Raw genomic sequence first — 16,726 nt, forward strand, 5'->3', positions numbered from 1 at the left:
TATGTTTTTCTTAGTTTAAGGAAAATATTTTCGAGATTAATTGCAGAAAAAAGTAAACTATATTTTATTGTAGAACTCTAAGAATCCAGTATCTAAACACAAAACATAACCAGTATTTTCCAACTTCAAGTCTCATTCAAACTAATTAATAATAACAAAGCCTCAAAACTGTTCACACACCTTATGTTCCACCTATGATTAGTTTTAGCCCACTAATCCCTTCCAGGAGACTTTCTCGATATTCTGAGTAAACTGCTGAACTGCTGTCAGCAGCATCCTCTTTCACCACCTGCAGTAAAAGGAGGACCTGCACTGCTACGTTTTTAACTGCACCAGGGTCTGAGGAGGTATGCATATACGTGGTTAGCTACTCCTAAGATGCATGTCTGAGGACAACGGTAAGATGTTTCAAGGTTAAACTCTGCCAAGCTGGCTCAGTGTGTCAGATCTACAGGGACTGGGTGTCTATTTCCAGAGAATAGTTCCTATAGAGACCGAGAGAAATTTAAGACATAGTTGAGTAATTTTTCAGTGTATGTTTGAAAAGAACAGTCATCTCATCTCTTCGTGACCCAACTTTCACTTTGGCTGATCTTACGCAGTTTTTTGAAACTTTAGTCCTGACCCCTGAAATGAGGCAATCACAAGTTGGCTCTAATACAAGGTCATGTTATAAGTTTTAGAAAAGTTAACATCACATATTTCACCATGGACCTTTCAAGGGCAGACACACACTGGTACACCAATAATTTCAGTATGCTCTACCATTTCTTTCTATAAAACTAGTAGAACACTGTGAAGTTCCCAAAGTGGGCTTTTCACACATATTAACATTTAAAGTATCATTCACTAACATCAACATTTTATAAACATTACCTCATAACTGAGAGGCAAGTAAGCAATTACAGAATGCCTTGCATATAGCAGATGCTCAATAAATGTTTGAATAAATGGATAGTGGTTTTTGCCTAGAGAGAAGAGGAAAAGGAAGAAGTGATAGTACTTCATAACAAGATATCTACATGCCAACAATAAAGTGTGTGCAGAACCTTAATTAGATCAGGCTATTAATCCTGACATAAAGAGACCAATAGGATTTACCTAACTAAAGATCAACTATGACATCAACAAGTTTCCCACACTAAATAAGTAAAGGTCATGACATAATTATAAATGCATTACGAATCTTATAGCATACAGTCATCTCATTTTTATGGTTTCATGACTTATAATCCATGGAGACTCTGCTATTCTTGTTAATAAATTCATCAGTACTATGATAAGCAGCTCTTCTACTTTAAAAATATTCAGCTGAACTGATATTTTCCTGCATCAGGTTTCAAATTCATTTTGGTATAGTAAGACTTCAAGACTTCAACTAGTGTCTAGTAATAGCTAAACTCTGTATGGATTTTGCATACAGAGTTGAAAGTTCTATGTTTTGCATACAGAATTCTATGAAACAGTTTTTTCAGAGAAAAGAAAATTGAGAGAATCTGAGCTAGAAGTTACATTTGCATGCAATAATGCTGAATGTCACATTCTACATATAAGCATAACGAAGTAGCTAAAAAGGACATCATATATTGAAGTGGGAAAGTTTACTCCTAAGCTCAAAGGTCACAAAAGCAGAAAACAGGAACCAAAAAGACAGGTCCGTTATTAACACAGAGACAAGCTGAAGCCTATTCTAGAATTACTAATGCTGATAAGAAAATCCTCTGTTATTAGAAAACTAGAATTTTCTCTCTCTAAAACAGTAATTGTTTATAAATCATCTTACCTCTGCAAAATAACTCTACCCCTAGATCAATATTCCACTCTGTACATAGTATTAAGAATTAAGCTGTGCATTATACTATGCACTAATCAGTCAAAGGCCATGACAATATTAGCTTCATTCCATTAAACTTAAAGAGAAGTGAGATCCAGTAAGAAACGGTTGACACTGGTGAGAAAAGCACTTCTATTTTAATATCAAAATGCCAGAACAAAGCCACATAAACTAAGCCAAAACACTACTTTCTATCCTTTTAGTATTGTTGCTACCCTTCTAAACAACAAACATTCAATACCTGTTTTGGTGATTCCAATAAAAAAGCAGCTGAAAAGGATAAAATTAAAGATAAAATAAATTGATAACCACATGATTATTTTTATTGATATGTAAGTTCTAATTTAATTTTGAATTCAAATTGCTCCAAAAAGAAAAAATATTTGACGCTATTTGTAGAAAGAAGAAACACTTGGACCCCCATTCACTTAAAACAGCCAAATACTAGCAGATGAATATAATTATAAATTTCTGAATCAAAGAAAGTTGCCTAGATAAATTTTACCCTGATTAACATACTAACTAAAGGAAAGATATTTGTGTTTGGCATATCTAGAAAAAGGCTAGTGACTTACTTGAAGTATAGGTCTTTGAAAGTGAAATGTGTTTCCACAATGCCTGTGGTCTTCACTCTCGTCCGCAAAACATCTTGCTGAGTTGGAATGTAGTTGGTTTGGGATATTCTATCCAAATCATTTAGGTAACTAAGTAAGTAAAATACACATTTATTTTTACCTAGTAAAGCCAACCATGTGCAGAGCAAGTCAACACTAAACTAGTTCCTTGCTGAAAGCAGAACCTGTACCTGTCACTAAAGTGGCAGAACAAATCAGATCTTCAGTATCTCAGAAATGATAATGAGGGGAAAAAAGGGAATCTAGCACAGGACAATTAAAGTAGATTCTTTATACACTACACAAAAGTGGTATTAATTCTACCAAAATTTAACTGTGAAAGCCAATTAAAAAACATGAAAATATTATTCTTAATAAAGACTCCTGAAATTTAATACTAAATCAACTGTGTACTGCACAGTACAAAAATCCAACCAAACAAAAGCCCTCAGACATTTAAATTAATGGGTTGTTTGTCTGTTTAAACATTTGCCAGGACATTAGAAATGCTGTTTGAATTATTAAAATTAAAAAGAACGACTAAGCTCAGTAAGAATGAGTATTTATTTCCTCCTGTTTTCATTCATGAAAGAGAAAAGTTAAAAGATTTCTTTTTAATCTAAGCCAAAAACAAATAAATACATCCAAAGAAACTTCACTTGTTCAGTGAAATAATTTAAAAACTGCTTCAAAGCTAAATTAAATTATTCACAATTTCAGGCCCCGCCCCCCCAGATTTTTTTTTTTTTAAAGAAAAGTTGATACCATAGTAAGTGAATCATTAATGACCATCTATAAAACTTAGTAGGAAATGGCAACCAACTACAGTATTCTTGCCTGGAAAATTCCATGGACAGAGGAGACTAGTGGGCTATAGTCTACGGGGCTGCAAAGAGTCGGATACGACTCTGCATGCACACACGCACAAAACTAAGTATCAGCATTAATGTTAAGGAATCAGTCAAGCTTAGATCAGCAATTATGAGAAAACAAAAACCTCTATAAATCATGTGTGTTCAGGTATAGTTAGAGGATTCAGAGCTTACTGAATATATGTTTTAAAAATTACAATCTAGCTTTGATGACTACGGAGAGAATTCTAGAATCCTGACATGTTTCCGAAGTCAAGTTTTCATTTAAAAAATATGTTTCTCAAATATCATTTAATTTCTTCTTATAACAATTTAAGCTAGAATGATAGGAAAAGTAGGAGAATATAATATTGGAAAAAATACCTTAATGCTTAGAAATGCCTTCATTTAGTACAGAGATGAATACAGGTAACAAGAGCACACCAAGACCCCAAAACAACATTAAGAAAAAACCCACACATTCTGAATATAGGTCTTATAAACACACTGTACAAGAAGCAATATATGACAACATGCAATAGCTTAACAGAAGTATTAATTACAAATTTTCTAAAACTATGTAACACTCCAGAGAATTTTTTTTAACAAGCAAATGCTTCAACTTTGTCCCAAGACTCAACATTCCCCTTCTATACAAAGCCTATTATTGTGATCTTAGACAAAAGATTTTTAAGTGGTGACTAGTACCAGAGAAATCCATAGTGCAGCCCAGCCACAGAGAGTTGTGTGCATAAAAGGGATATCACAATTTTAACTTCTCTTGTTAACTGGCAATCAATGTAAAGCCCTTATGCAGAGAGAACTTACTGAGTTGAAAGAAATTCAGGACTCAGCTGCAATAGACTTCTCTCCTCTCACTTATTTACTATAAATGACCACAGAGCTACTTTAATGATGCCAAGTGTTCCATTTACATTTCAAGAGGAAATATTTTCCTCCAAGCCACATAAAATGACCAATGGCTCTATAACCCTAAACTGAAACAATTTTTATAAATATATCCTACAGAATTCTAAGAGTGTCTGTTCCCAAAACATTTCCTTAAGAATAGGCACTAAATTTTCAATAGGGTTACCAAGATACTTTCTGTTTTAGTTTCACAGGGAAAAATTACTTACTATGAAGCAGAATCATTGAGCTGATATTCCCTGGATCTGCTGAAGCAAGCTTGCACCCCACCATCTCGCCATAACCGTTTAATCACTCCTGCTAATTCTGGAGTCATGACTCCTTCTTCGGCACTGCCAGCTAAAACAAACAATTGCCGGGCATCGTCCTGAGGAAAGCATTTAAGGGAGAGAGACAGATGATTCTCTATTTCTTGAAGACTTAATAAGTGTCTCTTTAACACACACATGCAAATATACAATACATGGTAACTAGTTCTAAAAAGAGACATGAAAGAGACCTTTCCTGGCAGTGTAGTTTGAAAGAATTTACAATGAAGCCTGTTCTCCCTTCTCACTCCACTACAGTCAGAAGTGCAGAGCAGAGCTGAGGGATGATTTCACTCCCACTCCCACTTCTCACACTACCATTCCCTGAAAAGATCTCTCCTGATGGTCCTATAAATCTCCATGCTGGTTACTCGTGATTTGACAAAAAAAACTGGTCTGTGAGACAAGGCACATGGACTACATCCTATTCTGTTAAAGGAAGCCTATAATAAAATAGAAATGAAAAGACTAGCAGGTAAGAGGTAAAGTCTAAACACATCAAAGGGAGTAAAACATTAATCAAGTTTAAAGCAACACTGTTCTCTTTTTCCCCACTAAATCTCAGACAGAAGAACAGGAAGAAGAAGAGACTGAAGCATTTACGGAGTCTGGATGTCTAGTGGGAGAAATAAATCCCTAAGGGAAAAATTCAGAGTCTCCAGGTTTCCCTGAAGTATAATAATCTTCTAAATAAGAAAGAGGAAGAAAGGTAGAAGAAAAAGAAAGTACCACAAAGAGATTTGATCAAAACTTCCTGAGTCACAGGCACAGCTTTCTAAGTGGTTATAGTTTTAAAAACTAAGACACGTGAGAGATAAAGAGGACAGAAAGGGCTGTGAGAACTGTGACTGCTTTGCTTTATTCTACCCAGCCCTGCTTGTCAGATACTTTAAAATAACACAGATCTCATGGGATGATTTCCCTGCCTTGAATCTAATATTTATCTGTCTCAGGAGATTTTTAATTAACTGTTAAGAATGCAACTGCTAAACAAATCCATAAAGAAGTAGTAAAGGGGAAAGGGGAGCAATCAACTATATTACAAGTAGTCGGGGAATAGTCTTCTTTTGCGATTCTTTCCAGTATTTTTCCTAGTAATATTTTAGAACCATCCCTCTGTGATAAACTTAATCTAACATCTATATTCCCCTCCTCTATCTTCAGAGATAATAATTTTATAAAAAAGGAACGAATGAGAGAAGCTCAAAAATTACACAAACTGGCAATGTACTCAACAGCCGGCATGTCCTTCTATGTATATGGTATAAACCCATGGACTGCAGCCTACCAGGCTTCTCCATCCATGGGATTTTCCAGGCAAGAATACCGGAGTGGGTTGCCATTTCCTTCTCCAGGGGATCTTCCTGACCCAAGGATCGAACCTGGGTCTCCCGCACTGCAGGCAGATTTTTTACTGTCTGAGCCACCAAGGAAGTTATATATGGTATACTGCCTTATTTAACATTTAAAGATTTTATAGGGACTTCCCTGGTGGCTCAGTGGTAAAGAATCTGCCTGCTAATGCAGGAGACACAGGTTTGATCACTAATCCAGGACGACCCCACATGCTGCCAGAGCAACTAAGCCCATATGCCACAACTACTGAGCCTGTGCTCCAAAGCCTGGGAGCCACAACTACTGAAGCCCACACGCCCTAGAGTCCGTGCTCCACAAGAGGAGCCACAGCAATGAGAAGCCCATGCACCACAACTAGAGAGTAACCCCTCACTCACAGCAACTAGAGAAACACCTACGCAGCAACGAAGACCCAGCACAGCCAAAAATAAACCTAAATTTTTTTAGTTAAAAAAAATAAAGACTTTATAGTCCCTTGGTTCTGAAATTTGACCTACACTCAGGCAAGTATTCAAAACCTCAATAAGTATTAGTGTTTTTAAATACCATGATTCTAATTTTAGAAACTTTAAAACAGAGATACTGCTACATATTTTTGCTGTCTTGACTTTGTTAAGTTTGAGGAGGAAACATCTTTCCTTTAACCCCTTCCAGAGACCTACTCCTGCTTGTCCACAATAAACCCTCTTTTATAGGCCCATAAAGAGGCCCCTCTTTTCAGTTATGATCACACCTCCACCTATAAAGCAGATATGAAAAAACAACCTATCCCACATCAGCTCTATGCTTTTCCATTCACTCTCCTACCAACTACAAAAAACTAGCAAAAGATAAGAGGAGCTATAAATATAAATCCTTACATATGAAAGAAAAAAAAAAGAGAAACTTCAAAAAATTATACAGGTTGTAGATTATGATGAGTAGATGCTGGAGGGCTAGGTGATTCAGCAGACATGAGAGGAATTAACAATGTCAACTGCATCTGGTGACACAGGAGTGTTAGGACCTGGAGATTAATGGTACTGATTTGATCAAGAAAGAAATGTAAGGAAGAGGGATAGTATGGTGTGAATGTTTGTATCCCCCTCAAATTTCTATGTTGAAATTCAAGTGATAGTTTTAGGAGGTAGGCCCTCTGGGAGATGCTTAGGTCATCAGGGTGGTGCCCTAACGAATGGTTCGTGAATGCCCTTATAAAAGACGACTCCAGACAGATCCCTTCCCCTCCTGCCTAGTGAGGACACAACAAGAAGTCTGCAACCTGGAAGAGAGCTCTAACCAGACCATGCTGGCAGCCAGTTCTCAGGCTTCCAGCCTTCAGAAGTATGAGGAATAGTTTCCAGCTACTGAATCTGTGGCATTTATTATAGCAGCCTGAACATTCTAAGACAGAATGTCACCTGCATCTGGTGACAAAGGAATGATGGGACCTAAAGATTCATAACAACTAATTTGACAGAGGAAAGAAAGGAAAGGAGAAGGAATGGCCAGGAGGATAGAAAGGAGACCAGATAGTGAGAAATAAAAAAGGAGGAAACTAAGAAAGTAAGTAAATAATTGAGATGGAGAAAAAGCCAACAAAGAGAGGGAAGAGAGTAAGTATTACTAACCAGTTATTGGATACAGCAAATATGACAGAGAAACAGAGTTGGTAATAAGAAGGAATGAGAAAAGAGAGGAAGACTGAGTAAGAACACAAGAAACAACTGGTAGATGGGGTGGAGAAGAAGGAAGACGACAGGCTGATGAGAGAAGGGATAGAAAGGAGTAAGACAAAAATAAAGACTTCGTTTATTCTTGTCTCAGCTACCACATTTTTCCTGCTCAGAGAGTTAGAAAAACAGTCTCTAATTTCTGTGATATGGAATTTCTACAAAAATATCAAAGTCATGCCCCACACATTCCTCTTCCCGTTTTCTTCTCTCCAATCATTTTACAATCCTCATTACACCTTCCCTTCCTTCATGGCACCTCCAGACTTCCTAGTCTAATATTATCAATTATAACCATCCTTTTACTATGACTCCCTCCAATACTTTTCCCACTTATTTACTGAATACTAATTTGCATTTGAAAAGTTGACAGTTGCTTAGAAGAGTTCCTAAGCTACTTTACAGACACAGAGGCTTTGCCTTTCCAGGCAGCCTCCTGAAGTCACTTCTTTTTATCGACCACAGCACCTAAGTATGACTGATAATGAACACAGCTGATGACTCCCTTAGTTCTAGGAAAGCGTTACATATTCCCAGGCTTCTCTTGGAATTTAGCTAATGATGATATGAAAAATCCTGCACCCTCATTTTGGCCCTCTCCCCACTGTATCGAATATCTTAATTTGCAAACTATACTTTCAGGGCCCAATAAGTATTATAATCAATCAACACAACTTATGAATATCTGACACTGCAAAAATTATACTATACATGGTAAAACTCAATTCTATAGCCTATAGTACAGAGTAGTATAAGGATAGAGTATTCTTGAATACCGGAAAATCACCTCTAAAATCAAGACTTAGTGTTCATGTCCTTCTCAAGTTGATCCCAGAGACTGGTATTTGTTTTTAATCTCTACACCTCAGAAAGCAGAGCTAATCATCCTGACAACCTCTTTTAGATCATTTTAATTTATTATCATTTACTACTACAAAAGTCAACAGCACTGTAAAAGCAGCAAGTGAATAAAACAGTTACCACAAAAACCTACAGTATATCCACAGAATCCCATTTCCTAGATTTATACCTCTGGCAGTAACCAAGTATCTCCTAAAGTAGATTGTTAACACATCTCAAATGAGCAGCCAGTGCTTTGCTACATCTTGTCACTTACATTTATTTCCCTAAAACATGAAGCAGATTTTGCTTAACTGCATCTACTGAAAAAGAGCAAGTAAAGAGGAAATGAGAAACACTCACTGCTCTGGCAGCTTCCCCAAAGTCAATCTTTAGCCGTCCCATGGCTCTTATGATTGCAATGATGGACTGTATAGTATTGCTGTAGACAACCACTTTATATTGTTTACATTCTTCCTCTGAATAGCCATCTTCATGAATGATTCTTTAAAAAAAAAAAGAAAACCACAAATCATTACCATGCAACTAAAATGAAAGACACTATGGACTTTTACGCATTTTGAGGAAATGTATTGAACAGTTTTACAAAAGACCATGTTCCAACTTACTTCATCTGTTTCACAATAGTGCTTTTGCCAGATTCTCCAGCACCTGAAAGAAGAGAAAACCAGACTTTGAATTCATCTGTAATCCAGCTCAAAAGTATGAAGTCAACATGAGTGATAATTCTAGATTAACAGAAACCACAAGTCCCAAGGAAAACTTTGATTAGGTTTTTCTATCAGGAAAAACTACAAAGCTTCTCCATTCGAGACTTCACACACACACACACACACACACACACATTTTTTTTACTTTCTTCAGCAACCAAATATAATTCATTGAAAGTGTCTCAGTGCCATCTTGATATAATTTGTATATAGCAGGCATTCTAAAGGAGATATGGCAAGATAAACACCTCTACAAACTCATCATCTACATGAAACATCATGCATGAAAAAGATACTGAATACAGGCAAAAAGGAAATGATTATTTTTTGGCTTATTCACTTTCACTAATTCCTCTGTCGATATCCATGAACCTGAGAAGAAACTTCCACCTTAACAAATCCAATGGTCAATTGTCGGCGAGACTAAAGAGTTCAAACCAGAAGCAGAGGGGCACTGTCTCTACCACCTTTCCACTGTGCATTCCCTCAAAGTCACACTTACCTCCTCGGCCACCTAGAGTCACTTTAATAACCTCAGATGCGGCCCCTGAGCTCCTTACCATTCCACCCGCACTTCCCTTGTGAACTCACTCTCTTACTTCCCAAGATGCCTATCTGACACCACCTCCTCTCTCTCAAACTTTACAAACCCCTTCCCACTCTGACTCTCAGCTAACGATTCCACCTCCTTCTTATGGGAAAAAGTAAAGCACTCTGAAGAAATTATCTCATTTTCCCATAACCAAACCCTTCAATCTATCTCAGTTCAGCTCAGCTCAGTCGCTCAGTCATGTCCGACTCTTTGCGATCCCATGGACTGCAGTACACCAGGCTTCCCTGTCCATCAACAACTCCTGGAGCCTACTCAAACTCATGTCCATCGCATCGGTAATGTATGGATGCAAACACCTCATCTTCTGTCGTCCCCTTCTCTTCCTGCCTTCAGTCTTTGCCAGCATCAGGGTATTTTCCAATGAGTCGGTTCTTCACATCAGGTGGCCAAAGTATTGGAGTTTAAGCTTCAGCATCAGTCCTTCCAATGAATATTCAGGATTGATTTCCTTTGGGATTGACTGGTTGGATCTCCTTGCAGTTCAAGGGACTCTCAAGAGTCTTCTTCAACACCACCATTCAAAAGCATCAATTCTTCAGTGCTCAGCTTTCTTTGCAGTCCCATTCTCACATCCATACATGACTACTGGAAGAACCACAGCTTTGACTAGACAGACCTTTGTTGGCAAAGTAACGTCTCTGCTTTTTAATATGCTATCTAGGTTGGTCATAGCTTTTCTTCCAAGGAGAAAGCACCTTTTAATTTCATGGCTGCAACCACCATCTGCAGTGATTTTGGAGCCCCCCAAAATAAAGTCTGCCACTGTTTCCCCATCTATTTGCCATGACGTGATGGGACCTGAGGCCATGATCTTAGTTTCCTGAATGTTGAGCTTTAAGCCAACTTTTTCACTCTCCTCTTTCACTTTCACCAAGAGGCTCTTTAGTTCTTCTTCGCTTTCTGCCATAAGGGTGGTGTCATCTGCGTATCTGAGGTTATTGATATTTGTCCCGGCAATCCTGATTCCAGCTTGTGCTTCATCCAGCCCAGCATTTCGCATGATGTACTCTGCATATAAGTTAAATAAGCAGGGTGAAAATATACAGCCTTGATGTACTCCTTTCCCAACTTGGAACCAGTCTGTTGTTCCATGTCCAGTTCTAACTGTTGCTTCTTGACCTGCATACAGATTTATGAGGAGGCAGATAAGATGGTCTAGTATTCCCATCTCTTGAAGAATTTCCCACAGTTTGTTTTGATCCACACAGTCAAAGGCTTTGATGTAGTCAATAAAGCAAAAGTAGATGTTTTTCTGGAATGCTCTTGCTTTTTCGATGATACAATTTAATGTATGGCAATTTGAACTCTGGTTCCTCTGCCTTTTCTAAATCCAGTTTGAACATCTGGAAGTTCATGGTTCACATACTCCTGAAACCTCCTGGCTTGGAGAATTCTGAGCATTACTTTGCTAGTGTGTGAGATGAGTAAGGTTGTGTGGTAGTTTGAACATTCTTTGGCATTGCTTTTCTATGGGATTGGAATGAATACTGACCTTTCCCAGTCCTGTGGCCCCTGCTGAGTTTTCCAGATTTGTTGGCATATTGAGTGCAGCACTTTGACAGCATCATCTTTTAGGATTTGAAATAGTTCGACTGGAATTCCATCCCCTCCACTAGCTTTGTTCGTAGTGATGCTTCCTAAGGCCCACTTGACTTCACATTCCATGATGTCTGGCTCTAGGTGTGTGATCACACCATTGTGGTTATCTGGGTCACGAAGATCTTTTTGTATAGTTCTTCTGTGTATTCTTGCCACCTCGTCTATCTGCACCTCCATTAATCTTCTCTACCCTCATCAGTGGATGAACTATCTCTGCCGGTATATCTAAGACTAACCCCTCCAACTTTGCACTTATCCACCTTATTTTACCTACTCAAGGTCTTGGCTGCTACAATTATTCCATGTCACTCAAACATCACTGAGTTTTCTCTACCCACTGGTTCACTCCCATCAGTATACAAACTTGCTGTACTACCTTCCATCTTATAATCAATACAAACACACCCCATGCATGCGTGCGTGCTAAGTCACTGCAGCTGTGTCTAACTCTTTGCGATCCCATGGACTGTAGTTCACCAGGCCCCTCTGTCCATGGGATTCTCCAGGCAGGAATACTGGCGTGGGTTGCCATGCCCTCTTCCAGGGGATATTTCTCACCCAGGGATCGAACCCATGTCTTCTGCAATGGCAGGTAGGTTCTTTACCGCTAGCACCACCTGGGAAGTCCCTCAAACACACCCACTTTCTACCTTTTTGTGACTCCACAAATCTTTCTCTAGCTACCACTTCATTTTCGCTCTTCCTCTCATACCCAAACCCCTCTGAGTTGACTATATATATACACGTTGTCCAATTCTGTACCCCCGATTCTCCTTAACCTATTCCAATCAGGTGTTTATGTACTATTCAACTGTAACCACTTCTCAACGTCTTCAGTAACTTCCATCTTAACAAATCCAATGGTCAATTCTCAGTCCTCATCTTACTCAAACCCTCAAAAGCAGAATTTGTCCAAGTTGATGACTTCTCCTGAAATATTTTCTTCACTAGCCAAGCTACTAGAACCCACATCCTACCGGTTTGACTCCTACCCCACTCCTTCTCAGGGTCCTCCCTCCTATCTCTGAATTCTAAAGGCTGTATTGCCTCAGGGCTCCTTCCCTGGATGGTTTCTCTACCTACATTCATTCTCTAGGCCATCTCATCTAACCTCCCAGTTTTAAACACGATTCATAAATTGGTAACAGTTAACATCCACTGAATACTACATGCTAGACATTGTTCAAACGCTTTGCTTGTGTTAACTTATTTAATCCTCACAATAACCCAGTGACGTACATATTATTACTATCTTAATTTTATAGAGATGTCAAATTAACTTGTCCACTATTACATAGTGAATGCCAAAGTTGAAAACTGCATTTACACAGGATGGTTCCAAAGTTCTTGTACACTGCCTGTTTGCTAATGATTCTCAAATGTCAATCTCTAAATTCTGGCTTCTAACCTTGACTCTAGGGTCATAAATGTAAATCACTTACCTGATAATCTTGTATTTCTAGCAGACATCTCAAAATGTCCAAAGTGAGTTACTGCTTCCCCACCCTCATCCTCAAACAAGCCTTGCTCCACCATGTTTTCTCTTCTCAGTGAATGACATCAGCATTTACCCACTTGCTCAGGCCAAAACTGATGACATGCAGCTGATATATAGATGGAATGTGGGTGCCAGGACAGATATGTATACTGAATTAGTAGAGCTTAATTTTTAAAAATAAATATAAATATACAGCTCTAACAGTTTCTTCTTGTACCACAACAGATGGTCATGAGCACACTGAAAATCACAGACCTAGATCACTGCAAAAAATTCCCAAATGGTCAAATGCTTCAGATCTCACCTTTCCTATGGTCAGTTTTCCACTCAGTAGCTGAAATGAATTTTGTAAAATGTAAGTCAGACCTTGTCACAACTCTGTCCCCAAACTCTCTCATAATGTCCAGTTACACTCAAAATAAAATACATGGGCAATAAGGCCCAATATGCTCCAGCCCCTGCCTGCTCCTTCACTCTCAATTCCTATTATTCTCCACTTCGTTCTCTGCACTTGTCAGACCAGCTTTCTTGCTTTTCCTCCAACATACCAAACTGGTTCTCAATGAGCTAGATCCTGACTCATGATTTTCACATTTACCATTCCTTCTGCCTGGAATAAATTTTTGCAATATCTTCTGCATCCAGGTTTCTGCTTCCCTCAAAATAGCCTTCCCTGACTAATCTATCAAAACAGCCCCCACTTGATCACATTCTCTCCCTTTACTTTGTTATATTTTACAAACTACCAATCACTTCTTCACATTATTTACTTGTTCATTTCCTGTCTTCTCCACAAAATGTAAGCTCCATGAATGTTTACTCATCCTTGTATTCCCAGGATTTAGAACTGTGCTTGATATAAATTGGTTACATAGGTAAGTAATGTTGAACAGATGAATAACTTTGGTTTTAAAAGCATAATCCTTTATAATCCATTGTTAGTATTTCTCAACTTAATCAACCAAAATTGTTGGTTAAAATAACATTCAAATCATTTTAAAATTCCAGATACCTATATTTTTACAGAATCAAAAACGACATTTATATATGGTTTTATCTCTGTTCTTACCACTTAACTGACAATCAGGGGTTGCACTAAAATAGTTAATAATCAAGTAACACACAAAGAACTTTCTTACGGTGGTGAAGAAGCTAATGTTGAATGGTTCTATGAAGACCTCACCTACAAGACCTTCTAGAACTAACACGCAAAAAAGATGTCCTTTTCATGATAGGGGGCTGGAATGCAAAAGTCAGAAGTCAAGACATACCTGGAGTAACAGGCAAATTTGGCCTTGGAGTACAAAATTAAGCAGGGCAAAGGATAACAGAGTTTTGCCAAGAGAACACACTGGTCATAGCAAACACCCTCTTTCAATACCACAAGAGAAGACTCTATACATGGACTTCACCAGATTGATATCAGATTTATTATATTCTTTGCAGCCAAAAATGCAGAAGCAAAACAAGACCAGGAGCTGACTGGCTCAGATCATGAACTCCTATTGCAAAATTCAGACTTAAATTGAAGAAAGTTCGTGACACTGTACAGGAGGCAGTAATCAAGACCATCCCCAAGAAAAAGAAATGCAAAAAGGCAAAATGGTTGTCTGGGGAGTCCTCACAAGTAGCTGTGAAGAGAGGATAAGCAAAAGGCGAAGGAGAAAAGGAAAGATACACCCATTTGAATGCAGAGTTCCAAGGAAACAGCAAGGAAAGAAAAGAAAGCCTTCCTCAGTGATCAATGCAAAGAAATAGAGGAAAACAACAGAATGGGAAAGACTAGAGATCTCTTCAGGAAAATCAGAGATACCAAGATAACATTTCATGCAAAGATAGGCACAATAAAGGACAGAAACGGTATGAACCTAACAGAAGCAGAAGATATTAAGAAGAGGTGGCAAGAATACACAGAAGAACTATACAAAAAGATCTTCGTGACCCAGATAACCACAATGGTGTGATCACACACCTAGAGCCAGACATCTTGGGATGTGAAGTCAAGTGGGCCTTAGGAAGCATCACTACGAACAAAGCTAGTGGAGGGGATGGAATTCCAGTCGAACTATTTCAAATCCTAAAAGATGATGCTGTCAAAGTGCTGCACTCAATATGCCAACAAATCTGGAAAACTCAGCAGGGGCCACAGGACTGGGAAAGGTCAGTATTCATTCCAATCCCATAGAAAAGCAATGCCAAAGAATGTTCAAACTACCACACAACCTTACTCATCTCACACACTAGCAAAGTAATGCTCAGAATTCTCCAAGCCAGGAGGTTTCAGGAGTATGTGAACCATGAACTTCCAGATGTTCAAACTGGATTTAGAAAAGGCAGAGGAACCAGAGTTCAAATTGCCATACATTAAATTGTATCATCGAAAAAGCAAGAGCATTCCAGAAAAACATCTACTTTTGCTTTATTGACTACATCAAAGCCTTTGACTGTGTGGATCAAAACAAACTGTGGGAAATTCTTCAAGAGATGGGAATACTAGACCATCTTATCTGCCTCCTCATAAATCTGTATGCAGGTCAAGAAGCAACAGTTAGAACTGGACATGGAACAACAGACTGGTTCCAAGTTGGGAAAGGAGTACATCAAGGCTGTATATTTTCACCCTGCTTATTTAACTTATATGCAGAGTACATCATGCGAAATGCTGGGCTGGATGAAGCACAAGCTGGAATCAGGATTGCCGAGACAAATATCAATAACCTCAGATACGCAGATGACACCACCCTTATGGCAGAAAGCGAAGAAGAACTAAAGAGCCTCTTGGTGAAAGTGAAAGAGGAGAGTGAAAAAGTTGGCTTAAAGCTCAACATTCAGAAAACTAAGATCATGGCATCTAGTGGCAGACTTTATTTTGGGGGGCTCCAAAATCACTGCAGATGGTAAATGCAGCCATGAAATTAAAAGGTGCTTTCTTCTTGGAAGAAAAGCTATGACCAACCTAGACAGCACATTAAAAAAGCAGAGACATTACTTTGCCAACAAAGGTCTGTCTAGTCAAGGCTATGGTTCTTCCAGTAGTCATGTATGGATGTGAGAGTTGGACTACAAAGAAAGCTGAGCACTGAAGAATTTGATGCTTTTGAATGGTGGTGTTGAAGAAGACTCTTGAGAGTCCCTTGAACTGCAAAGAGATCCAACCAGTCAATCCCAAAGGAAATCAATCCTGAATATTCATTGGAAGGACTGATGCTGAAGCTTAAACTCCAATACTTTGGCCACCTGATGGGAAGAACTGATTCATTTGAAAAAAAAATCCTGATGCTGGCAAAGATTGAAGGCAGGAAGAGAAGAGGACGACAGAGGATGAGATAGTTGGATATCATCACCATCTAGATGAACACGAGTTTGAGTAAGTTCCAGGAGTTGATGATGGACAGGGAAGCCTGGGGTGCTGCAGTCCATGGGATCACAAAGAGTCGCACATGACTGAACGACTGAACTGAACTGAACAGTAGTGTTGGAAACAAGTGATTTTGCCCATGCATATCTAAAAAAACCTTAATGATTTCATTCTGAGGAAGAGAATACAAAAGCATATCAGTCATATTTTAAATAGTCTCAAACACACAATTCCCAGATTATCCAATGTTAGCAACAACTACAGAATTAACCATGAAAAGTAGCGATTAATGAAGTAATGTGTACCATTCTTTTATATATTGAAAACAGCATTTCAATCACTGATGTTGGATTATTTTGAGTGAAATAAGTGTATTCATCTCAGAATCAATTTCTACTCATCCCACTAAGTTCTACCCTATGAAGGTGCTGATTTTTTTAAATGTTGTTCTCTCTGTTTTTCCAAAGCTACTGATAAAATAT

At 38.4% G+C, this 16,726-nt stretch overlaps 1 protein-coding gene across 1 annotated transcript in view; it reads right to left on the reverse strand.

Moving 5' to 3' along the window:
* GNAI3 (G protein subunit alpha i3) overlaps nucleotides 1-16,726 on the reverse strand; it is a 42,660-nt gene that overhangs the window by 7,576 nt on the left and 18,358 nt on the right. The window contains exons 2-5 of the mRNA XM_043878760.1: nucleotides 9,075-9,117; nucleotides 8,809-8,950; nucleotides 4,439-4,596; nucleotides 2,410-2,538 (exon numbers count right to left, since the gene is read on the reverse strand). Coding sequence (XP_043734695.1) covers nucleotides 2,410-2,538; nucleotides 4,439-4,596; nucleotides 8,809-8,950; nucleotides 9,075-9,117 — 472 coding nt within the window. The remainder of the gene's footprint in view (nucleotides 1-2,409; nucleotides 2,539-4,438; nucleotides 4,597-8,808; nucleotides 8,951-9,074; nucleotides 9,118-16,726) is intronic.

Source organism: Cervus elaphus, chromosome 20 (genome assembly GCF_910594005.1).
Source record: "Cervus elaphus chromosome 20, mCerEla1.1, whole genome shotgun sequence".
Taxonomy (NCBI): domain Eukaryota; kingdom Metazoa; phylum Chordata; class Mammalia; order Artiodactyla; family Cervidae; genus Cervus; species Cervus elaphus.